The sequence below is a fragment of the Poecile atricapillus genome, chromosome 2, assembly GCF_030490865.1.
Source record: "Poecile atricapillus isolate bPoeAtr1 chromosome 2, bPoeAtr1.hap1, whole genome shotgun sequence".
Lineage (NCBI taxonomy): Eukaryota > Metazoa > Chordata > Aves > Passeriformes > Paridae > Poecile > Poecile atricapillus.
Window position 1 is genome coordinate 108,218,811 of NC_081250.1, and position 25,077 is coordinate 108,243,887.

The 25,077-nt window shown below is 38.1% G+C and overlaps 1 protein-coding gene across 3 annotated transcripts in view; it reads right to left on the bottom strand.

The window, feature by feature from the left end:
• Window positions 1-24,815, bottom strand: part of SS18 (SS18 subunit of BAF chromatin remodeling complex) — a 42,967-nt gene extending 18,152 nt beyond the window's left edge. The window contains exons 1-5 of one of the 3 annotated variants that reach the window (XM_058832615.1): window positions 24,619-24,815; window positions 21,099-21,175; window positions 19,734-19,818; window positions 8,173-8,326; window positions 1,613-1,834 (exon numbers count right to left, since the gene is read on the bottom strand). In XM_058832615.1, coding sequence (XP_058688598.1) covers window positions 1,613-1,834; window positions 8,173-8,326; window positions 19,734-19,818; window positions 21,099-21,175; window positions 24,619-24,687 — 607 coding nt within the window. In that variant the 5' untranslated portion in view covers window positions 24,688-24,815. The remainder of the gene's footprint in view (window positions 1-1,612; window positions 1,835-8,172; window positions 8,327-19,733; window positions 19,819-21,098; window positions 21,176-24,618) is intronic. The other 2 variants (XM_058832618.1, XM_058832616.1) reach the window with 2 other exon arrangements.
• Window positions 24,816-25,077: the final 262 nt, after the last annotated feature.

Genomic DNA, 25,077 nt, shown 5'->3' on the forward strand with positions numbered 1-25,077 from the left:
TAAAAGAATATAAAATACTGTTTTATTCTTTATTCCCCGAAGTCACTTAAGTACCATTATTTGTTCAGAACAGAAACCTTTTAAGTTTATTTCTGCTTATTTTCTGATGATCAATTTTCAAGTTTGACAGACTACTGAAAACGCATGAGAAAAATATTGTGAGGAAGAGTGAAGAATGCTACTTTGAGATGGAATCATTTTAGGCCACTCACAAGAAACTGTTTTCTGTAGAGTGACTTAATAGGTGGCGCCCTCATAACTGCTCCATAATTATTGCTAACTTTGCAACCAAAAAATCTGCACTTAAATGGCACAGGGCTTTTTCAAAGCATCTTACAACATTAACCAGATTACTACGCTATGTATTGCCCAGAATACAGACATAACTTGCCAGCTCAGAGAGACAGCCAAAAATATTCCCACTTAAGATTTTCTCTGCTATGTGCCTATCTTTTGTTTCTTTCACTGCTATACTTTAAGAAAAATGCTATTAACATTGTGGATGTCAAAGACCTCAGACCTCACACTTTCCCTACTGGTAAGGAAAGTGCAGAAAGAACTTCTCTCATCATGACTTAATTTTAGCCTCTCATTTAAGTTGAGCCTTTTGTCTGTTTTACACCTTTCTGTAACCTAATAATCAAACCAAACAGTATGACCTGGTCTGTCTGTACACCTCAGGAACAGGTGGTATCTAAATATAAAAAAGTGGAGCTCTTGTTTGTCTTATGTCTTCTAGCAGGTGCTATGTACAGAACCAGTGCAGTAATAGACTTAGCAGGTAAGTTGAAAATACTGATTGCTGACTTGTAAAGCACCTCTATAACAATATGCAGTACATATACAACTTAATAGTTTGTTGTGCTGTGACTCTAATGCAGTATTTTAATTCCACAATGTCCTTGCACTTCCACAAGGACATCAGAACATCATCAGTTTATGCAATGGAAATATCTTAGATACAAAATTAGTTTTGACTTTTACTATATACACAAGGACATCTCATGAAAGCAGTAGGGAGTACCAGATTTATTCCTGGAACTGAGCTTTGCTTCTCTAAGACTAACAGACATTCCAAGCTAAAACAGCATGGAGTAAACAAAGACTAACTAGGTATAACAATCTGAGGGCTGACTTTAATTTTTCAATTTAACCAAGAGATATAAAAGCAGAGATTTCTTTTATCAATCTGAATGACAATAACACATTGCTAGAAGTGTAAAGTCTGAAAAAGACAAACAGTAGTTCCAGCTTATAACTGATGAAAGCAGATCCATTCCTAGGTTTTCACATAATACTGGAAAATAGTTCAATGTCTGCAAATAAACAAAAAAGTCAAAGATACATATGAGAAAAGAGATGTAGAATCTTCCAAACATTCACAGAGTACTCTGAGGTGATCCTTCCATAAAGATCATTGAGACCACATCTTAGGTGGCCCATAGGGTGATTGAAGTCACAACCTTCATGTTCTTAGCACATTGCCCTAATCAACTGAGCCAACCTCAGGGTACAAACACACTTAAAGAAGGAAATCTACAAGGTAAAACCTTAAAAAAATCTGCACTGAAGATGTTCTCCTTTTACAGAAGCTAACAAACACTTCACTTACCTTGGTTTGGTTGCATATTCATGTTTGGTCTGGGCCCATAGTTGCCCATCGGCTGTCCCTGGCTCATTGTCATCTGATTCTGCACTGGCATGCTCTGTGACGATGGCACTGAGTGATTATAGCCACCCATGGACCCATGGCTACTTGAAGGCATATTCATGGAACTGTTTGTCATATTGAGTTGGTTAGGTCCAGGTCCTTGCATAGGCATATGGTTGGGTCCTTCAGAAAGAAAAACAGGGAAAAAAATTGTACATTAAGCATTGTAAAAGCAGGTGAAAACAGTCATACTGAATCACAAAACTAAACAGAAGTCATTAAATACAATTACATGAAAATAAATTTAAATACAGTTTGCATGTGATGCCCTCACTTCAAAAAGAAAGCAACAGCTCATATCTACTACATTTTCTTTTGTTGAGTAGCTAAAGCTACAGAAACAAATGTGAATTATCACATAGCTCATCTACCTGTATCATACACAAAACCAGTCTTTTTAGTACTTGCCTAACACAGCCTGAATTTTTTTCTGAATGGCACAAGACCGGTGTAACAGACATCTTGACAACTCCATCAGAGCTGTAATTGTTACAATGGCTGCAACATTTCTGTGTATTCAAACAACCCATGTTAGACAATTTTTTGAAACTAACAATTAGTATTATTTTCAAATGCAGGCAGTATTAATATTGTCATGGTGAAATTACAGAGAATCATAAAAACATTTTGGTTGGAAAAGACCACTAAGATTGCCAAGTCAAACAACAAATTTAATAGTGCCAAGTCCACCACTAAATGCTAACTTAGGCAAACTTTCATTCAAATGATTATACAGCTACCCATAGAAGAAAGAGAAGGAGACAAACACTCCATGGATCACTGATACAACAGCAAAGGCATTTATGGAAAACCTGTGAGTCAGACTAATTTTTCTACAGAGCTGTTTTAATGCCCCTGCAGATAAAAATCTAACCAAAACTTGGTCATAACAAGAAGATGACTCTTGAGTTTATCTCCTGAGATGGGAATGAGTAGAAATCTTCATGGTAAGGCATCAAGACTTTTTTTTTTTGATACTTCAATCATGACTTTTTTATAAGAATGACATGTAAATGGAAAGCATTTAGTGACCTATGTTGGTAAACACATCACCTTTGCTGTGCATATGTAAAAGAACAACATTGGAAATCAGAGAAAGGTGTGATAAAAGCAACAAAGAGAAAATGTTACAGACAATGTGCTGCATCTTTTCTATTTGTAAATAAGGTGGAAAATTTCAACACAATAGAAAATCAATGCTTTTGATTTCTAATGGACCTAGCATTGCAGTGATTCAGATAGTATGAAACCATGTAGGATTAAAATGACTGAAAAGCTACTTCACATTTCTGATCATATACTATATAGCCAATATTCTGCAACTGTATTTGCAGATTACTAGAGTGAGGGATGATGAGTGGAAGGACAGTCTCCAAATTACCAGTTCAATTTGTGAAGATGTAAAGGAAAAGAAACTTGTTCATACACCCATTAGCCAACAGCATCTTTTCACCTTCTATTTCCCTTCTTCCTGACAACAAAGGTTGAATTTGGATTATTCCCTGAATTCAATCTACTCTCAATAGGTATTTTAACAAGTACAACATTACAATAGCATCTGATCATTTTACTCATTACTTTAGGAATGGGTAAACAGCTACTAGAACTAAAATTAGTAAGAGGTGGGACTGGATATAACTGCGACAAGTGAAAAAAGATTAAATGTATGGATTCTATCCATGACAAGGACCACATGACAAGACCTCATGAAAATTTGTACAACCAGAGGACATAACAGACCAGGCCAACTGTAAACAAGGCAAATGCTGATATGTACAGATTTCACCAAGATGCTGCTGCTGTTGCTAAACATGCCACAGGTTTATTTGTTAAGCTAGAGAAGTCTAGGAAGAGGAATCTAAAAAAAACTACACTAGTAGAGCTGTAGGAAGGTACTGATTAGTTTACATATTTCCCAATGAAAATTTTTTTTAAAAAAAGAAACACACACACCCCCCCCTCTGCCTTCAGATGTAAACAGTTCCTAAGTCCTTGGCTAATGAAAAAACTGCACTAATCTAGGGTAGAATGAAGGTAGAAATAAGGACACAAAGAGATGCACACAAGGTCACAGAGACAATACTAACTGAAACAAAAAGATGCAAAAGAAAAAGATAACAATGACAAATGAACATGGCTACTAAAGCCAAAGTGAAGAAACAAAGAATAAGTTTTTGCCTCTTGCCCTTTTTAAGACACCTTGCTGAAATAAACACAAACTTATTTCATCAAGGAAAGTGTAAAAGATGAAAAAGATATCATACATGCAGTTCACTGCTCTGGCAAAGTAAGGTGAGCAGAGATTGCTGAAATGTACAAAGGCAGGTCCACCACAAATACAGAAAAAGCAATTCAGTGAAGAGGATTATGCCCACAAGAGTACTACAGATGCCTATACTGCCCCTCTTCAATTCAACACTGCCTAATTCTGCAATAATGAGAACATGGAGACAGTTTAATTATGAAAAAGTGAGCTTCACTCTAACTATGAATTCAATCATGAATGTGCTCTTAGGTAAAGCTACAGTGAAGAAAAGCTTCCCACTTTACTTCCTCCTATAGTGCCAAGCAACTATGGCGGAGCTGCTAGAAGACTACTTTCCTAATTAAAGGAAGGAATACACAGGCTTAGTGCCAGAAAGTTAGAGCCTGGGAGTGGTTTTACTTCTTTCTGATTAAAGGAAGACATTGTCAATGATAGATTTCAGAGTTAGGCAAGCACACAGGGGAACAAGTTTTTAAAAACTGGTAATGCAAGAAGCAGAATGAGGAAGGCAAGAATCATTGCAAGAGATAACTTGAAAAAATAAAACACCTTCTTTAAAGGCTAGTTTACACTTCATGTCTCAAGTAGCATTAAAACAGGATAAAGCACTCATAAGAAAAAGCTGTCAAATGAAATGCGAGGTATGTGTATTTTCTGTGGTCAAAATCTGGGGGTTTGTTAGGGTGAAGCTAGAAAATAAGGTCAAAGAAAAAGCTGAGACCACAGGATCAAAAACCTTGGAAATGAAAAATAATAGAAACACACTTTACATATAATTTTTTATTATAGTTTGTCAAAACACTTCATGGACTTCTCTTGCATCTAATGACAAAAGGATTGATTTTCTTTTTTATAGGGATAAATTAAACAACGAGAATATGGATGAACTGTGAGTGAATTAATGAGGCATGAAGTATGTATCTCCACTTTAAAGTAACTGCTTTAAATGCTACAGTTAAAATACATATACTTATAATTAGATTTGTGTTACAATGAAGTCAGCAGAGTAACTAGCTATCCTGAGTATAAACAGAAGTCCTTTTTCTACCAATTACCTATACACAGCACCTTATCTCCAAGAAGCTGTAATCCAAACTAAATACATTTGAGACTACATTTGCAGGAAGGAAAGAAGATTTTGAGAGAACTTGTTGGGAACACACAAACACCTGTGTTGTGGTTTTGAAATGCTATTCCCCAATTTACTGTTTCCACTAAAACACTCCAAACCACACACCACTTTGCTTGCTCCCCTGTATCCCCTTTCCTGTGCTGGGCTGGAGAAGAGAACTGGAGGCACAAAAAGTAAAGATTACAAGTTGAGATAAGAACAATTTACTGGAAATAGCAATGAAATAAGAAAAAGAACAGTAACAGCAACAGTATTAGTAACAGTATACAAGATGTAAAGGATTCACAGGTAATTGCTCACCACAAAGAACCCCTGATAATACCCTGCAGGTCAGAATAACCTCCAGTTCCTGGCCATGCCTCCTCCTGGCTACTGCAAAAACTAACCCTGAACCAGAAAAACCTGTTATACAGGACAGTCACCTTACCAGTGCCACGACTAAGGTCAGAAACCCCTACAGCTAGTCTTACCTTTCAACATTTTACATGTGAGAAAACAACATCAAGAAATCAGGAAGACAACTTGCCTGCAGCATATATAAGTTCATCATCTCCTTCCAAATCCAGATCATCCTTACTCTGCATCACATAAACTCAGTCAAAGTAACTCCTAAGACAGCATTTTTTTCAAAAAACTACAATCTGACACAGGTACACTCAAGATGGAGATAACACTCAAGTGTATCACCAGCTGAAAAAGGTTTGTCATGACTGTCTTCCCTGGCAAGAGGATACAGACACACATTTGTCAGGGGATGCAATTAAGAGCACCAGCAGCAGTTCAGGTTCTGTATTAACCAGGACACAGGTACAATAAAAATCATCCACTGCCCTTCAGGCAATGGGACAGGTCTACAGCAAAACTTTGAAATTACTCATGCCCTGATGATCACTAGGTGTTTCTTCTAATCCTCTCATCAACCCTTCTGCCCATACTCAGGTTTATGAAAGCCCCTGCTCAGGTAATGCCTGAAATCCATTTTCAAGAGCCTGCATTTTATTTTTTCCAGGCTGGTCAACTGAAGTCAGTCCTGGATTCTTTCTGTTTAAGATTAGTGACTTTGCTCCTTTTATACAGGTAATCTCTATAAATATTCAAGATTTTGTATCTGGTTTTTAGTACAAATGTTTATGTAAGCTCAGAATAAGTGCCCTAAAACCAGAAAGCAAATGCATACGCTGCAGAAATTATTAGAAATACATGTCTGTGAAATACAGAAAAGCTCACAAGCAGACAAACTAAGACACACTTAAAAAGATACGTGTGATTCAGACAGTTAATCCACTTAACAAGAGGATTCTGTTTCCCTTTTTCCAATGTCTACCTATGAAATGATTCTAGCATGCCTTTCCAATATTAGAGATGCCCTCATCCTAAGCTGTTTATCTTCACATCCTCAGAGAAAACCTCAAACTGAGAAGGAAAGAACAGACATTCAAGAAAGGGAGTATGTTGGAGGGAAGGCTAAATTAAAGCTTAGTTGGAAACTGTATTTAGGTATCTGTCTAGGTGAATACCAAAACAAAGCTATTTACCTTTCACGTATTTTCCTAAGCGCTCTTTTCTTATTCTATCTAATTACAAAATATGTATGTTTAAGGAGTGACTTTTCTCCCTTGTGGCTCTGCAGGGAAGTCATTATGCTCACATTGTGACTTAGTAATCCTTCTCCTTGGAAAAGATCACTATAATAACAATAATATGATTACACTTGAGGGTCAAAGAGACTGATTTTTGAGAGGCAATGCTATTCTCCATGGGAACTGATGGATCTTAGATGGATAAAGGACACCATAATCAGAATATCTCTGCCCTACTTAGGGAGCAGCATATATTGCTCTTTACACTTCCAAATGCAGACCATGACCAACATGTATGATAAAACTAACTTCTCTAGATCTTTGATTGCACTTCTTACACATGGCCTCTAGAGGTTATTCAAACTACTCTTTCAGAAAAGACACCAATATTAAGTCCGTTTTATTAAGATTTGCACAGAAATTAGAGACTACAGCAATTGTCATATTTTTTTACTTTGTATTAAGTTTTGCATAGTTATTACTGTGTTTGCTGTCAGGAAGGTTATCCTTGACACCAGTGAGAGATGAATTTTCAAAGATCCTTTGACAATAGTTTCCTTTCTCAAAAGTATCAATACCTTCAGGAGCTTTTGTATGAAAAGTTCCTCCATAACAAAAAAAAAAAAAAAAAGGGATCCTGAACAAAAGCAATCCTGGGAATGCAATTTTAAGCTGAAAGCCATTTCACATGAAATAGGCAGTATGATTTTACAAGTGGAAATTCAGGAAAATAGTCTCTATATAAAGAAGCATGCTCTTCCATTGCCTACTGCACTCTGATCTGACTGCTAAAGGGAATAGTTACCCCAAAGCCAGCATTGGTAGGTACAATGTGGAATTTTATCATCCTCTTTCTCTGATTTTTTTCTGTCCTCCCAAGTACTTTTCTTTTTATTACAAAACAGGATGGCATAGAAACTGACTTAAAATTTACACCTAGAACAATAATCTGGAGGCCATTTCTTTACAAATCCCTTACGATTCAACACATCTTCAATAATAAAGAACACAGGAGATCAGTGGAAGCTGTATAAAAGCAATCTTTTTTTTCTTTTAAACATTTACCCAAATCAGAAACAGCCTCTTTCAGATGTATCTATTTTATTATTATCTAATTATTTAGCTACAATGATTTCACATTATCTTTTTATGGAAGGATTTGTGTTCGCTCAGCCACGGGCCAATACCTTTCCCCAGTAAGCCCTCTAAAGCCAGCTGTACTGCATGGTTTCAAACAGACTAAATTTAGCCAGTTCTGTTCATCAGAGGAATGCTGTGTGTCAGCTACATCAAAGCCCAAGGGCAGCCTGATAAACACTGAATACAGGTCACGTAGCTCTGTAGCTAACAAACTCTAAGAGAGCTTGTACTCGGGGGCATTCAAAGCAGTTTTGTCATCAACAATCTAGTATCCCTTGAGCCCCCATGTCGTTTCAGTTGCCAGGCAACGCTGGTGTTAATGTCTTAGAGGAGAAAAACTTACCAGGCATCTGGCCGTTCATCTGGTTCTGCATGTGTGGTGCAGGAGGGCCCCCACCTACCATACCATCTGAAGACATGTTGTGCGAGCGCGGGGGTGGGGGAGGGCCGCTCTGACTCATCCCACCCGGACCCATAGGCATATTCTGTGTGGGTGGCTGAAAGGAGACAGTTTAGTCAAACACGAGAAGCAGTTAGTCTGACAAATATATTATATGTACATATGGTACAGCACTTGCCTATATTGTTCAACAGCGTATGAAAGAAAGCGCTGAAACGCATTTCTTTCTCTATCTGATATGTTTAACTCCTCCCAACATTAATTCTGGCTAAACATTTAACATTTTAATCAATTTTACGTGAAGTATTATATGCAGGCAACACCACAGCACCTTTGAACACCACTTTAAAATAAAAAAAAACACAAATCAATGCCTCATTAAAAAATTACATCTGAACAGTTTAAGATCGCTGGAGTCACTCCCTCACACACACACAAAAAAGCTTTCATTCAACAGAGAAATAAGTCTTCACTGTAATTCTCTCACATTAACAATTTGTTGCTGTTAACAGACCTTGCACTGGGACAAAACAGGTACAACATGAGATGAAAGCCTCTGAATGCTCATAGACCAGCAAAAAATTTGCACCTGGGTGTGGTAAAATGCTAGCGATCTCTTCCCTGCTCTCCCCCAAAGCGATGAAGGCCTAGTTCATAATTCTGTGCCAAACACCCCCTACAGACTGGAAGCACATTAGTGCTGGCCTCCAAAGGTCCAGAGACAGCTGCCTAGAAAGGATGTTTTTGGCAAATTTCCTAATGAAATTGTGAGGAAAATAACTGAATAACCTTGAGAGTTCAAAGAGGGAGAGCAAGAAAAACAATAAATACAAGGGGGAATTTACTGGTAGGTTCTACTAATGGCAATGTAAGGAGACACAAAAACTGCTAGTAGCCAGCTTTGTTTTCCTACTAAAAACACCTGTGAGACTCTACCATCCTCCTCACATACCTTAGGCAAGCACTTTCAGGGGAGTAAAAATCATCTCAGTGGGAACAAATTCTTGGCTCTCTGGCTTTTGAGGACTCTGTCTACAGGTTACAACCATTCATGAAAAACCCCCATGAGACAACCATGTGTGCATTTTTCTCCTGACAGACAGAACCAAGGGGGTGAACCCTAAGTTCCTGTCTAGCCCAGTCCCTGCTTATGCCTACACCATTCAACAGGTTCATAAAGAAAAAACATAGTACAGTAGTAAAGAGCAAGTCTTTCCCAGTGAGTGTATGTTGGAGATTGTAACATCAGGGTAACATAGACACACACATACAAATATTCACTTGCCAGGGGAGGGGAGTGAACAGTAGTAATTTATTGTCTCAACATTTCTTCAAATACCTCAAGCAGGTATTATTTTCTCTGCAGTACTTTAAGAAATTCCTCAGGAAATTAGTGAAGGCTTTTTTTTTTCAACAAGAAGAAAGAAAGGATATGAAGAAAAGTATAAGCAAGTAGGAAACTTTCTCTTTCTAAATTCCATTCATTGCTCCATGATGAAGAGAATGACATTTCATAAGCAAAGTTCCTTCCTCGGCCTGTAGCAGAAGTGGCAGGAGGTCCAGTGAAATACTAAAGAAGATTAGCTCATACCTAGTTTTTAGCTATCCCGCATATGATACTGTACAAACATGGGCATGCCCCTATCTGTGGAAAGACAGAAGAAAAAAGCTCCAAGGATTATTTAGACAAAACTATATATATTCCAACTCTATTGAGTCTGAAGATTTCAGAACAACTATCCTTCAAGAAAAACACTGCAGTTATCAAAAAGATAGCATGAGAATGTAGACATGCAAGGACAGGGAAAAAAAAGTGTTAAGGACTTCAGATACAAAAACCTGCAAGAGACTTCACAAACCACAGAGAATTAAGACAACTGAGGGAGCAACTAAAAACACTCAAAAAGATACTACCAGAAAGTAATTCATCAAGAGGAGCTTCTGTATATAGAAACAGCCCAAAGACCTGTGTGAATCCACATAAGATTCTTGAAAATAATGCAAGAAAAAAGTCCAAAATGCTAAAAAAAAATCAGTCCGCCATTAAAAGAAACTACCCTATCAGATGAATAAAAGGTAGACATACACTGTACCTCTATTTATAAAAAAAAGTAGTAGGACCAGTTATAGGAATTATGGACCTGTGAGCCTTGTTCTCTGAGCTACAGGTAAAATGATGAAAATAATTAAATATCATAAAATTCCAAGGATGATAAAGCTGAGTTAGTAAAGTGTCAATGTAGTAAAATCAAAACTTTCTAATTTACTAGAAATTTTTAAAAATATAAATTAAACCACCTAGCTGCATAATTAACAAAAACTTCTTAACACAAGGTTTTTGACAAAGCCTTTTGAAGCAACACATTGTCCAGTGGCACTGATCAGAAACTGCCGAAGGGAAGTTCATGAAGTTCAAAGAGTAAAGGAACATACACAGATCTCCTGAAAATATTTTAGTAAATGTCAACTGGTGAAGTTACTGCAACATTTCTGAAAATAGGAAGAAGGAATAAGCAGAAGGTGCCAAATGATGTGGATAAATATATGGCAATTACACTGAATGTGAACCACTTTCTTCAGAAAGAGGAAGCTCCTGTTACCATTAGTACAGAAAAAAACTAACAAACAAAAAGAATTGACCACAATCCAGACAGTTTGGTGGGGAAAAAACCCCAAATCAAAACAAAAAACCCAACAAAATGAACAAAAAACTCAAAACCCCATAAAATCTATTCATAAGACCTGTGGTCACTTTCTGATTATCTTCAGTAATAAGCAAAGTCAGGTAGAATATTAAAGAAAAGAAATGCCAATGTATTTGATACCATAGTACACATTCAATTTGGGCAAAGTAATCTTAAAAAGATACTGTAAAAATAAAAGGATTCTAAAGAGAGGCAATCAGTGATTAAAAACTTAGAATGTTTAAACCTGAAACAGCAAAAAGGACAGATTCATTTTTTTTTGCATATAAAGGAATGTAACATGAGAGGGTATGACAGAAATACAATTTAATGTATGATACATACAAAAAGTATATCATCCAATTAATGGTTTAACAAGAAAGAAAATCTCAGGAGAATAGTCAGTAAATTGAGGAATAACATTAAACATACAAGACACCCCATAAATCACATAAACCTGAGGTATTCATTAACACAGTATGCTAGAACCATGTTTAAGTAAGATTAAAAGATAATTACACATACATATATGCAATAGCAACAGTTATATAGGATATTATATAGAAATCTTAAAAGAACATTATAAGCCTTTTTGTCAGATCATAAACCAATCACTACCTGATAGTAATTAAAATGAAATGTCTCCTGCAGACATAATTATTCCCCAGTGAAATTCCTCCAGAGTATTTTTCTAGTGGATGCAGACAGAAGAAAACAAGAAAAAAATGTTTTTAAATGGCAACTTCCCGACTTCTATTGGACTTGATCCAGACTTTTACAGATAATAAACTTCTTTAAATTAACTTTAATTTAAAAACCCCACAACAACAGCAACAACAAAAAAATCCATCCAGCTACATGAACTAGATTATTTAGCCTTTCTTGTTCTTTATAGAAGTTAAGAAAATTTACTATCCCCAGGAACGTGCACTACATATAGCAAAGACTTTTTAAAATGCAAAATGATTACACAGCATTCAAAAGAAACAACCCAGCCTTTGTGGAAGAAAAGCTACCCAAAATGAACCGTAGCCACTGAGCCTAGATATGAAGGGTGAAATGACATCCAGACATAGTTAACAGAACCAAAGGAAAGGCTACCTTCCTTCTTTTGCTGGATGTGCGACAAAAAAGAATGAAAATTAAAATCATTGCTTATTTTATTCCAATTATGTAGTAGAAGGTGTTAAATATTTTACTATTGGTAAAAAGTATATTAAAGACTTGAAAATGTTAGATATAGCTTCACTTGCTGAACACTAACTTTTGGCTCATTTCCCCAAACACACAGAATACACTTATAGCCGCTATAAGCATTTAAAATTTATCAGAGCATGAAAAAAAATAATTATAAGCTATTTAGTGAAACTCTGGAAATCTGAACTGGAAAAAGACTGAAACTGACTCAACAGTTGTAATAAAAAAAGAGACAAGAAAAAAAAAATTAGATTTTAACTGACAACTTCCAGCAAATAAAATCCTACTAAATCTAAAAGTTATTTGAAAGCATGCATTAAAAACAAGTTACACTGTATTTTTTTAGAGGATTTTATTTTAAATAATAAAATAGATCAAATGCAAGATGCAACAATAAAATGTCCTAGGGTAAAATGTGCACCTGAAGGTGGTAAGATTTTTACCACCAACAGCAGGTTCAAAGATTTGTTTGTGGAACATCTATTATTATAAAAAGTAAGGTGGAATACCACCTTAGTCACCAAAAAAAAAGCAAAAACCAGGAAACACTGTTAAGCACATTAAAACATGGTATTTTTAATCAAAACAATTAGCAATAGATACTTAAACTACACTATCAAAACCACAATTTTCTAGAAATTTTCTCAGAATTACAATTAAAAGCTACAGGAAATGCAAACATAAATAGCCTTCTTTTCTTTCCAAGAGAAGCCCTCACTCAGGATTTAATCAATCATCTTTGTTTTCTATTCTCAAGTACCATTTTCTGCACAGCAAAACACCTCTTCCCAGGGGTACTCTGCCCTGCTCATATCACATTGCTAATATCACAGGACCTGTCCCAGTCTGAGAGAGCAGTACTCTGTTGATAGGTGGTGATGGCACCTGTGGAGTACTTACTGAGGTGTCAGACTGGGAAATAAGATTGTAAAGGAATATGGTTTTGAGATTTGAAAGAGCGGAGATTTAATTGGGTTACAACTTTTCTTCTACAAGGTACAAGGTACTCTTGTACTGAGTGTCTTACATGAAAAAAATGAAGACCCTGTATCAATTCTCAGCAAGTGCAATATTTGGGGGTAGGGAGGACTTCTACAGGAAAAGCATTTACAATCACGTCTGAATAGTGAATTATAAATGTAATTTTTGCTCTCACTGTTGGATTACCAGATGTGACGCTCAGAGTAAGGAATTCGAAATTTAGAACAATCAGTTTATACATCTTGATTTACATCAGTATCTTCAACAATCAGAGAGATTCTGACTTAATACTTGAACAAATGGTAAAATACTGCATAATGTAACACTTAAACATTCTGTTTAAAGAGGAAATTGGAATCTTTGTTTCAAATTACATATATCACTGCATAAAAACATTTCACTGTCCCAATATCCTTTAACAACATTTCAACAAACAAATTGTAACCCTAAATATCTGATGTCCTCTTAACAATAGTTACTCTGATACTTTAAAAATGATCCCCCAAAAATTCTTTTGGGGATTTAGTAGAACTAAAAATTATTAAAATCAGAAATTTTAAAAACTGTATGAATTCATATGGGTTTACGGTAAGTGACCATGAATAAGTTAACTGTGGATCTTAACTCAGGGATCACTGAATTATAGACACTAGACAATTTCTGAGGTGCTCTATAAATACCCCATAAAATGCAGTTTCTATCTGTCCTCAGAAGCTTTGTGTTCCACAGTTCTCGCCTCATTTTCTTTTAAGACGGTTTAATGTTTGGTCTGATATTTACAGTTTTTGCTTGCATTTAGTAGCCCAAGAGAAAAAAAATCCACCTCTGTTCTAGCTAAAAGGCTTTATGTAAACTCAGCTAAAGAAGAAAGAATCCTGCAGAACCCTCACAGCAAGGCATTTGGGAAAGAGCAAAACCACACAGACTCTGCACCTACATTACCAGACTGCCTGCCTACAGTTGAACAAGTATTTATTGTGCAGATATTGCACTACAGAGAGGCAAATCACATCTTTGAGTATGAAAGAATTACACTTCAGAGCATACTCCTCATTCAAACTGCCAGTGATTTTTACTGATTTCTAAATCAGCCACAGAAGTTCATAGGCAATAGAAGTAGTTTTTTGTGTACAGTGCTCTAGCTCCCCATGTGGACACACCTGATTAACAATACATGCAAAGTAGCTTACAGAATTTAGAGTGATCCTCTGGTTTAAAGTGGCAGCTAGTGGGCTCTGAATTCACTCCCAACATCCTAACAACTTAAATTCCTGTATTTATTTTATTCCTAGTGTAGTTGCTGGGTTAAGAAGCTCCCTCCAGTGACTCTTCATTTCCAACAGCACCCTTTCAGTTGTGCCAGCACAGCCACCTTTTTCTTTTTTATAACATCAGAAGAAATTACTATGTTTTTTTTCAAAACTATTGAACATTTAGTCAGAGCAATTATTCTTCAAAATCCAAGCTCCAGTAATGACTAATAGCTCCTTTGCCTCCTGACAGGAAACATTCGACCTTCCTTTTGCTCTGTTCTCTATTAATTCAGTTTACAAATAGCTGAACTTGAACTGGGCATGGACTTGCGTTCTGAAAGGCTAATACAGAATTATGCACCATACTGCACATACCAGAAACAGATTTTCTGCTATTCTAGCTGTCCTGATTTCTGCTGGGATAGAGTTGATTTTCTTCCCAGTAGTTGGCGCAGTGCTGGGTTTTGGATTCAGCAGAATAATGCTAATAACACACTGATGCTTAGTTGCTGGTAAGCAGGGCTTACTCTTAAGTCAAAGATTTTTCAGTTTTCCAGGCTCTGCCAGCAAGGTGTGCAGGAAGCCAGGAGGGAGCATGGCTGGGACAGTGGACCCAAACTGGCTAATCCACATCACAGAGCATCACTCAGGCTGGGCACTGGTTTGTGGTTTTACTGTCTCATTGTTAATTACAACTATGATCTTATTGCAGTATTTTATTTCAATTATCAAACTGTTCTTACCTCAACCAATAGGTTTCACTTTTTTTTTCTGGTTCTCCTGCCCAGCCCACTGCAAGGGGAAGGAAGGAGTGTGGGGTGACCAAGCAGCTGCATGGTACATAGTTGCCAGCTGGGGTTAAACCACAACACCACTATAGCTATCAAACTGTCCCAGGTATTTGGTACAGAACTGGACAAGAATCTCATTAATCTAATATTCCTCTCATCATCAGTAACAAAAGTTTTATTTCAAAATTTAATTTTAAGTGTGAAAACTGTGACATATTTTTATTCTCAGGATGCCATCTTGCTTTTTTCTCAAGAAAAGCCAAGTCAAGGTAATTCAATTAACATGTATTTTAAACCATTTTTATGTTCAAACTAAAGGCTACTAAAAAAACAGAGTGCACAGCTTAATTCATAAGACTCCAATTTTTTCCTACAACCACATCACAAGTTCATTAAAACTACAGATTGAACATTACCTCTTTGAAAAACAAAGTGTTTAGAATTATATGAGAGTTTTGTTTGAGTGAAACCATGCTTATACTGAAGATTCCTATTTAGCCTGCAGAGCTTCACAACTTAGAATCATTAAACATCATTACTAACGCTTCACAAAAGCTTGTCTTCAAGTTAATTTTTGCAAGTATTTTATTATTTTGTGTATGGGCAGTGGATGTCTTTGGTTTTGCTTTGGGAGGTTTCTTTGTATTAGTTTGGTTTGTTGTGGTTTGGGTTTTTCCCTATCTCTCGAAGAAGATGCTTTGGAAACACCCAGCATTTCAGTGCTTGTTGATATCAGGTGTTCATAAAAAGTAATCATCTTATAGAGAAGTATTTTATAACTAAAGTGGCATGGACTCCTCCTTAATCTGTGTGACAAGTTTGGGACCAGCACAAAATAAGGGATTTTGCAAGTCTTACAAAAAGCTTTATGTTTGAAAGAAATAGCTCAAGAAAAAAGGACTTTTTTTTCTAATTATAAAGTTTATTAATAACCTTTCCAATATTATGAAATTTAGAAAAACTATTTAATGCAATTTCCAGGTTCTTCTATGACTTGGACACAGTAAGTTTTCTTGAAAGTCATTACATATAGAGACTGTAACTTAGTACTGGAAGAAACTGGCACTTTCAACATAAAAGAAAGCTCTGTTACACAAGTGAGTAATAATCAGAAGCATTTATTTTCAACACCTTCTTGAAATACACACTGAAATCTCATGCTCTGCATACTTACAGAACGTAAGAAAAACTGGAAAAAAAATCACTTCCTATACTAAAAAAAAGCCAAAAAAACCCAAACCAAACCAAACCACTAAAAACCAAACAAAAACCCCCACACAAATGTCGCCAAATAATTCCTGCAGACCTCAGTATCTGCTTATTATAAAATGGGAGGTTTCCCACTAAAGGCTAAATAAAGATATGGTCATGAGTTGTTTCCTTAAAAATATTTGGCAAAATGAAGACATAAGAGAGGGAAGATGTCCAAGTAGGAAAGCTGGGCGTTTTTTATTCACTAGTATTCAATGGCTTTTTAAGGGCACTAAAACACTTCAGAAAACAACAAAAAAATACAAGTCAAAGGGGATAAGATGCTTGTTCTGCAGTTTGAAATTTCATGTGTTTAGAAACACACACAATACTTCACCACCACTTTAATTGCATCTTTGCTCTGTACAGTTCAAGAACATCAGTATCTTGCTGTAGCCTCCCTCAAAAGTAGCACTAGTGAAAAATCACAAGAAAGTAAGTGCTCCTCATGGTGCAAAAGCCCATTTTGGGAAGCTAGTTTATCTCATAAGGTGATGGTAAAGAGACTCTTGACTTCAACCCAAGAAAGAGAGTATGTGCCACAACTCAAGAAGAGACAGCAAAAAGTTGTATCAGCTTCACATGTGAACTTAGCCACTGCTTTTATCCAGCTGGGAAGACGGCACGTAACAGCCCTGCTTTTAATAATACTGCTATTCACACAGTTGAAAAAAGACTGGTTGACTCAAGAATCTCACATTTTGTCTTTTAACGTGAAAGAAGGTGTCTTACCCCATATGTAGTAATTTAATACTCTAGCACACATACAGGACCACAGGAGCTTTGTAGTGACATTGGATGTTCAAAGTTTTCCTAGCTCACTTCACCCAGACTCTGCAGTGCTTGCTTCACCTGTTTCACCTCTCCACACTTCCAGTCCCTGTTCAATAAACATTTCTCTGCACAGCACTGTTGGGTCACTACACTTTTTATTCTCTAAGGCAATACCAGAGTTTTAGAAACTACATCAGTCATTTCATTAGAACGGTGAATTCTGAAAGACAAGAGAAAAGGCTTAACAGCCAACAAGCCTTTTTCCTAACAATATAAAGAATTAAGTGTAAGGAATATTGCTAGAGTGATATGAGAACCAACGAAGTTCTCATAAGGTTAGAGTAATTTTTGCTCGTATTAAAAATTTCAATGAACCTGGTCATTTATGTCTTGTTCAGTGTGAATGATATCTGAAGAGAAGCATTCTCTTTCCAACCTGACTTTAACCCATAACTATCACTTTTATGAAATGCTTTAAAAGTTGTGAAATTTCTTGAGAGCTTATTTACCTGATTGAAACAACAGGATAAAATTTAAACAAAAAAGAAAATACAATTTACTAGGGGGGAATAGTCTTCCAGAAACAAATAGATGAGACACAACCCAACTTCAGAAGCTATCCAAACTCAAAGTCTCCTAACTTCTATGGAAAGAAACTGCAAGTTTCATATGCAGTATCACAAAATTGATGCATTTTAGTATTAAAAATAGTAGGTGTCTACACTCACATGATCTTTCTCTGTATTTAAGTGTTACCATCCACACCTAGAATTTAGTAAGACTGATCAACTGTTGATACACAACCATAGTGAAGAGAATCATACTACTTCCAAGTAAGCATGAGCCTCATCAGCTCCTACATGCCAGTGGAGGAAAAGACTCTGAAGTAGTTCATCTTGCATTGAAAAAAAAAGAAAGATAACATGATAGCTCAAGTGTTCCCAAATTCTGTTAGCTAAAATTTACTTTGAAGAGAGAAACAATTTAAAGAATATTCTCCTATAAATCCCAACAAAAATCATCTTGTCTGATTATTCTACATTTTGGGATAATCTTCAAAGATTGTAGGTCAGAGCATGTACATTTAGGTAAGACTGAAGATCTAAATTTCATTTAGTATTTTTGAAAAAAAACCCCAAGAAGCTACCTTTATTCCCTTCCTCACCTGTCCAAAAGAGACTTTCTCTACCCATCCAAACACACACTATGCTATTTTTCTCAGTATCATGGAATATTCCTGATACTGAAGATCAGAACTACACTTCTGTCCAGATCTGCAAAAGCCTTTCCCAGCCCTATCTTCATTTTCTTTTAAGAAGAGAATGCCATCACATTCAACTTTAACAATGGGGCTGTCCACCAGGGACTAGGATAAGGTCAAATTCATTTCCCGTTGTCATCAGAACCAGGACATGAATTAAGCCTCCAAAAACATATTAGTTGAGGAACACACACAGCCCTCTTAAAGGTTTCTCTCCCTCCCCCTCAGCTACAAGCATGGATTTATAAAAAGAGAAACCTCTACAGGCACAACAGGTTGGACATAATGAAGCACTGTTTCTATAGTCCTCTAGGTACCAACTTGAAAGGATGCTTCACTAGTAGCAATGATTGGAGAACACTTCTCCAGAGACCAAAGAAAAAGTAATTCAATTTCAGTTGGTGAAAACTAGTATCTAGGAATGGCTGTTTTATAGACATTCTTTTTAGCTTCATATTACAGAAATGAATCAAGACTATATTAATTCAAGAAAAGTCTTATTACCAAAAAACAAAGAACTTCCTTGTGTTACTCACAATGAACTCCCCAAGCTTTCTGATTAGCAAAAAAAGCAAGCAGATAGCAAGCTATTTTAACACTGCTGTTTCCTTTCTTACTGCTGCATAAACAATGGAAAAGGGGAAAAATTGGAGGCATCTTATACAAATTTCAGGAATACAGACTCAGAAAAAATTATTTTGCTAAAAAAAGATAGCAAGCAATATCCAAGACATGTAAAGAATTTGAGACTCACCTAGAAGGTGGAAAAGAAGAAAAAAATTTACCCAGCCTCGTTCCACTGGGGCAAGAGAATGGATGATATTCCAGCAAAAAATAAAAAGATTTTTTTATTAAAAATCCCATTCCCCCACCTTTCCCTAATCTAAGAAGAAAATGAATACTGCTGTAGGAGTTGACTAAGAACCACACCACTACAGTTCTCAGCTGAGAGGGAAAAAAAAAGGAAAAAAAACATTCTGTCTTTGAGGCAGACTAGATAGTTGAGCATTGCATATCTAATTCACAGTCAGAGTCTACAGTTAAACAAGTCAGATTTCAAGCAAGACTTAAGCAGTGAAACTACTCCAAATACAGCACAAAGAGATGGCATCATGTATTTACTGGATAGTAATAATAAGTAGTAATAATATAGTAATAATATATAATGAATAGTAAATCAGAAGCCAAGTATTTGATCATTGTCTCAAACATTTGGTTGGTTGGGCTTTGGTTTGGTTTTTTGCTTTGTTTTTTTTCTCTTCAGGAACCCAAATTAAATATATTCCCTGCTTTTACATTATTTGGTACTTACTGCTGGTAGTAGAGACTGCATGTTCTGGTTGGAGTCAGCTATAGTGGCTAAGTAAACCAAGTTTGTATGCAGCATCTGCTGGTATCTATCGAAATAAACAAAGCAAAACAAATCTTAATTCATAAATACAGTAAAGTCAGAATTTACTCTAATTCCACAAATGTAAAGAAAGCTACTTATGTAAAACAATACTCAAGAGACTTACAAGAGTGCCATTACTATGAATTTTACGCCTTTTCCCCCACATTTATCTATTATCCAATCTTTCCCAATGTCTCCATCATATCTGTGTCTATCTGTACTACTGTCTTGCTATGAAAAAATTCTAAAGCTGGGTGACACTGTTCTCACCTATTTCACTTCCTGGCTTAAACTAAATCACCATAAGACATACAGGGAGTGTGCTTGTGTCTGGTGTAATTTCTAACACAAACACTAGAGAAAGGGAGCTGTTTATTATGTTCCCATAGTCAAGATATCGTAGATTTACGAGAATTGTGACCACATTTCATTAGGATTCCGAGCTCTGGAAGTTTGCTATGGAATAATTTTTCTGCTAGAGAACCACAGTCCTGATTCTCAGTATCTAGCCCACAGTCACAAAAATAACCTTGAAAGCCAGAGCAGATTACAAGTACATAACTACAGGCTTGCTACTACTAGTATTAACTACTAAAAGTAGTCCCTTAAACCAAAAGCACCTATTATTATGATCTCCCTGCTATTCCCTGACTAACAGCTCTCTTGGCAAGGGACTAAGATGTCCTATCTGTCCATATCTGTCTGATTACATGGATGCCATCATCACCTCATGCCAGAAAAGCATAATGGGAAAATAACACTCCTTAACTAATCACTCCTTCTGTAATTCTCTCAGACCCTCTCCAAAGGTCCCACTAGACAGCAAGTCCATGATGGGTATTTTGGCAAGCCAAGCTTCTAAGACAAGCCTGTTTGTTCTTGGGCAAGTGAAAAGCAGGTAGTTTTCAAACATGCCATAAGGAAGCAGAAAGGTCCATTTTCCTGCATGACTCTGAGAATTTTTCAAACAAAACTACCTCTTTCCAACAATGTAATTACAATACAGAGGAAAAAGATCTTTGTTATACAGTCCTTATTTTTATGAGCATCATCATCATCATGACATCAACTTGCAGGAGGCAAGTTGCAACGTTTCAGTGACACAAGTGATACTCATAGAGCAAATAAAACCCATCCACCCTCCACAGAAATTTCAAGCGTAGTATCTGTAGCAGTACTTTTCTTCACAGCACAGTTCTCCAGTAAGGTAAGCTGAACAAATCAAGAATGATGATTGAGATGGAAATTCACCCAGTCCAGAGTAGATATGGTTTAAGGTCTTACTGAGAGCATTCAGAAGTCTTTCCCTTGTTCTGATAGTCCATTATGCACTGGATAAGATGGTTGTTTTCATCCAACATCTGAAACAATAAAGAAATTCAGAGTAAATTTCATGTTCTTTGTGCAAAGAAATTGAAGGTAAGTTTCAGTCTTGTGCAATGCTCTTTTTCTTAGTTTTAAAAAACAACAAAAAAAGTTTTTACCCAGAAAGTTCTACTTCACCAATTATTTACAGAACACTGTTTTTGCTCCCATTTCTCCCCTCTGATTAATTTTACAGGTTTCATAGCACTACCATCAGCAGCTACCTTTGTGAAGCATCTTGTTCAAATACCTATGCTGATTCTGCACTATGTTCTGGGAAAGTTTTAAAAGTTTTCTACATCCCTTCATTTGATTGCTAACAAGAAATTCACTTAAAAGTCTATGCCCTAAGTTTCCCTTCTCCTTCTAAAGCCTGCAGCTGCTTATACATTTAATTTTAAAAGGCACTGAAATTGTTATTGATGAAAACTGAGCTGACCAGATTTGTTCAAAGCAAATGCATTGAAAAGCTAGGTAATACTTACATGAAGACTCTCTAATTAAGCTGCGTTTCACAAATATTTGGTATAATGGCACATTATGGTTTAGGAATGGTATTGCCCAATTTAGTGTTCACACTGAAACACTCCAAACCGTGCATCCCTCTCCCCTCTGGTGGGGTGGAGGGGAGAGATGGAGGTACAAAAAGTTAAGATCACCAGTTGAGATGGCAAAAATTTACTGGAAACAGCACTAAGAAGCAAACAATAACAGCAAAAATAATAATAATGGAGGATACAAGAGGACAAATAATTCACATACAAGTGCTCACCATATAGAGCCCCCGACAATATCTGACCACACCACACTACGTGAGCCCTTTCCCCACCCCCAGAAAATGAAGCGAGGTGCTACAGAATAACCTCCGGGTCCATGCCATGACCCCTCCTGGCTACTGCAAGAATTAATCCTGTGGTGACCAGAACCAGGACAAACGGACACAATAAATCTATTATACTTCAGAAGTGTCCATGAAAATCAACACCTATTAAATTACAGTACTCAGAAAAGAGCAGTTCCAAAACTCATGGGAAAAGGCCAATGTCACAACTTTCTACAGAAAGTTCACAAAGTCAGACTGTTCCAAGCTCTGTAAACAGGACAAAAACCCACAACTTGGTCTCCTAGAGTGCATGTGCCCACACATCTTTCTAGCATATGCTCTGCACTCTGATTAGGTGAGATTCAGCAGAACCATGGCTAACCTGAGCCACCAGCCAAGTTATCCAAGTCACCTTACGGAAATGGAAAATTTACAGCCAAATGAGAAATTTTACATCAATTTACTCCTTTGCTTTCTCTCACTGGAAAGCTAGTTTAGATTCCTTTCCCCAGCTGCTGAATTTCACAAAACTAGCAGAACCTTAAAACATCCCACATATTCAGTCCTTCTTCCAAACACAGTTGAAACTAGCCATGACTAGACTCATCCTTCCACACGGAAAGATCATTCCACATCCTTTATTTCCCTAACAAATTCTACAGGGAGGGGGGAAAAAAAAAAAAAAAAAAAGTAGCAACACTTTTTTTCCTACCTAATCCATCTCTGCTATGAAAAGAGTATGGAGTCAGAAACCTTATGCTGTTCACTCAGGACTTCTATTCACATAAGAAGGAGCCAGCCAGCCAAGTTTTCTTAAACTCTAAACAGTAATTCACCAGAATGGACTAGAATGATCCCAGTGCAAGTATTTTGCCTGAAACTGCTGGATCTGGAAACACATTCATTAAGCACTAAACACAGACATAACTGCAGTATTTTCTACTGTAAGCCTCAGAAAATAGACAAAGCTACAACTGCACTCTCTGAAGAGGATCACAGACCCACTGCTACACTAGCACGCAACACATGTACTAATTTTAAGTTTTATAAGAAACACAGCGGCCATTTTCACCAGAAAAAAAAAAATAAAAGGAAAAAAGGAGATAATACCTTTGGTACCAAAGTCTAATAGAGCACTTGCAAATGAAGCTGTGAATCAAGGCTCTCCTTAGACTATCTCCTACAGCCCTGATGGAAGCAGCAGATTCTTAATGCTTAGCAGACAAGTAGATCTTGAGACTGCACATTAGGTGGTTGCATTCTTCACTACAGCCATGTAAGCGAGACCTCTTGGGGAAGAAAGGACCAGAGAGGGGCAGGAATGCTAGGGCTAAGAGGAAACGCAACAAGATAGAATAGAACTATCCTAGGTGGGGCTGCAGACAACTGTCACATATGAGTTTAACCGAGTGTTTGCTGATGGAAAATTGAAATAAACATCTACTATCAAACGAGAATTTGGTTTCCAGCTGGATGAAGAGACCTTTAGGGCTTTTGACAACTCTACAGATATTCTTAAACTTTAAGAGTAGGATTCTGCCAGCACACCACCATTGAACTAATGGTTAGACTGCATTCTGTATTCTCCATGCGTACCTCAGCATCCTGAAGTTTCTACTGACTACCTTTGTGCAACTTTCCACCCAATGGATATGTATTTTTGATCTACAAACATTGACTTCTTCTACAGTACCCTGGAGGTTCCCATTACAACTCTAGGGTCTTCTTTGAGGTCCATATCGCTGCAACACCTACTTTGCAGAGGTTCTAAGTTTTTACTAAATCGGAGGCTAGCTCCATCTATCCAAAGGACTCCTCTACATAAGGAGCTGGTAGCAATCTGAAATCTGTTTGATCCACTGCCATCTACACCAACGATGGTACGAGTCTTAAGTAAAATTTCCAAATACCACACAGCTACCAGAGAACTTGAACATGCTCCTTTGTTGCTGCTGATATAAAACACTGTGGATTATCATAAATCCTGTATGTGCTTTTCTTTGATTGCCTTAGCGAGTTAACTTTGTCCCCTCCCACAACAGTTTAGGTGGAGTCGTCCGGAGCCGCTGTCATTGGCTCCGACCGCAATAATCTTCTTCAATCACACCTAAGGTTTAGTGCGAGCCAGCCTTAACTATCAGGTCGACCAAGTTTGGGAACTGGAGGCGCCTCCTACTCCGCAGCGCCCGGACTCAGGCACAGGGTCTGGAACAAGCCGGCTGCGGTCCCACTGTCAGGGCCCCCCGCAGGAAGGACTTACTCGACTCCTCCACTTTCAGCCCAAGTCTTCTCGGATTAATTCAGGCCCGCGGGGGCGATCGGGGCAGCCCAAGTGGAGAAAGAAAAATGAGGACTGGAAAGGCCCAGGGACATCGCCCGCTTCCTCCCGCTGGCCCCGGGACCCTCCAACAAGTGTCCAAGCGCAGAGAGAGGGCAGCCCCCGCCGGGGCCGAGCCCCGGGCACAGCGAGCGCGGCCCGGCCGCCTCCCTTCCCTGCCGGGGCCTCGGCGCTCCGGGCCTGAGCCGCCGCCGCCCCCGTTCCCCGCGCGGCAGGAAGCAGCAGCTGCAGCCCCCGGGGCCGCCCGGGCTGGGCCCTCCTCCTCGCGCTCCCCTCACCTTCTGGATGGCGGCCGGCGTGATCTCGCCCTTGCCCCGCTGCCTCGGGGCCGCGAACGCCACCGACATGTCTGGCAGGTGCCGGGAGGCTCCGCGTCCGCTCCCGCTCCCGCCCGTTCGCGCGCGCGCCCCGCGGACCCAGCAGCGGCGGTGCGTGGGGGGGGCGGGGGCGCGCGCCCGGTGGGACGGCCCATCCCCATCTCGCCAGGGTTAAGGAGGACCGGCGGCTCGTCCCTGCTTTTCTCCCTGGCCAAGGGGCGCCTCGATGAGACCGTGGCCGCCCCGCACGGCCCGGCCAGAAAAACTGGACCGAGAGCCGACACTGAGCAGCTTCGAAAGTGATCCCCCCCACCAGCCTTGTTACGCGCCTTTCTTGGCTACCCCCTTTCCCTCCGCCGTGTTGGTACGTTCCTGTCCGACGCGCTTCATGGCAGGGAAGTGGTACGGCCGGCTGGGGGG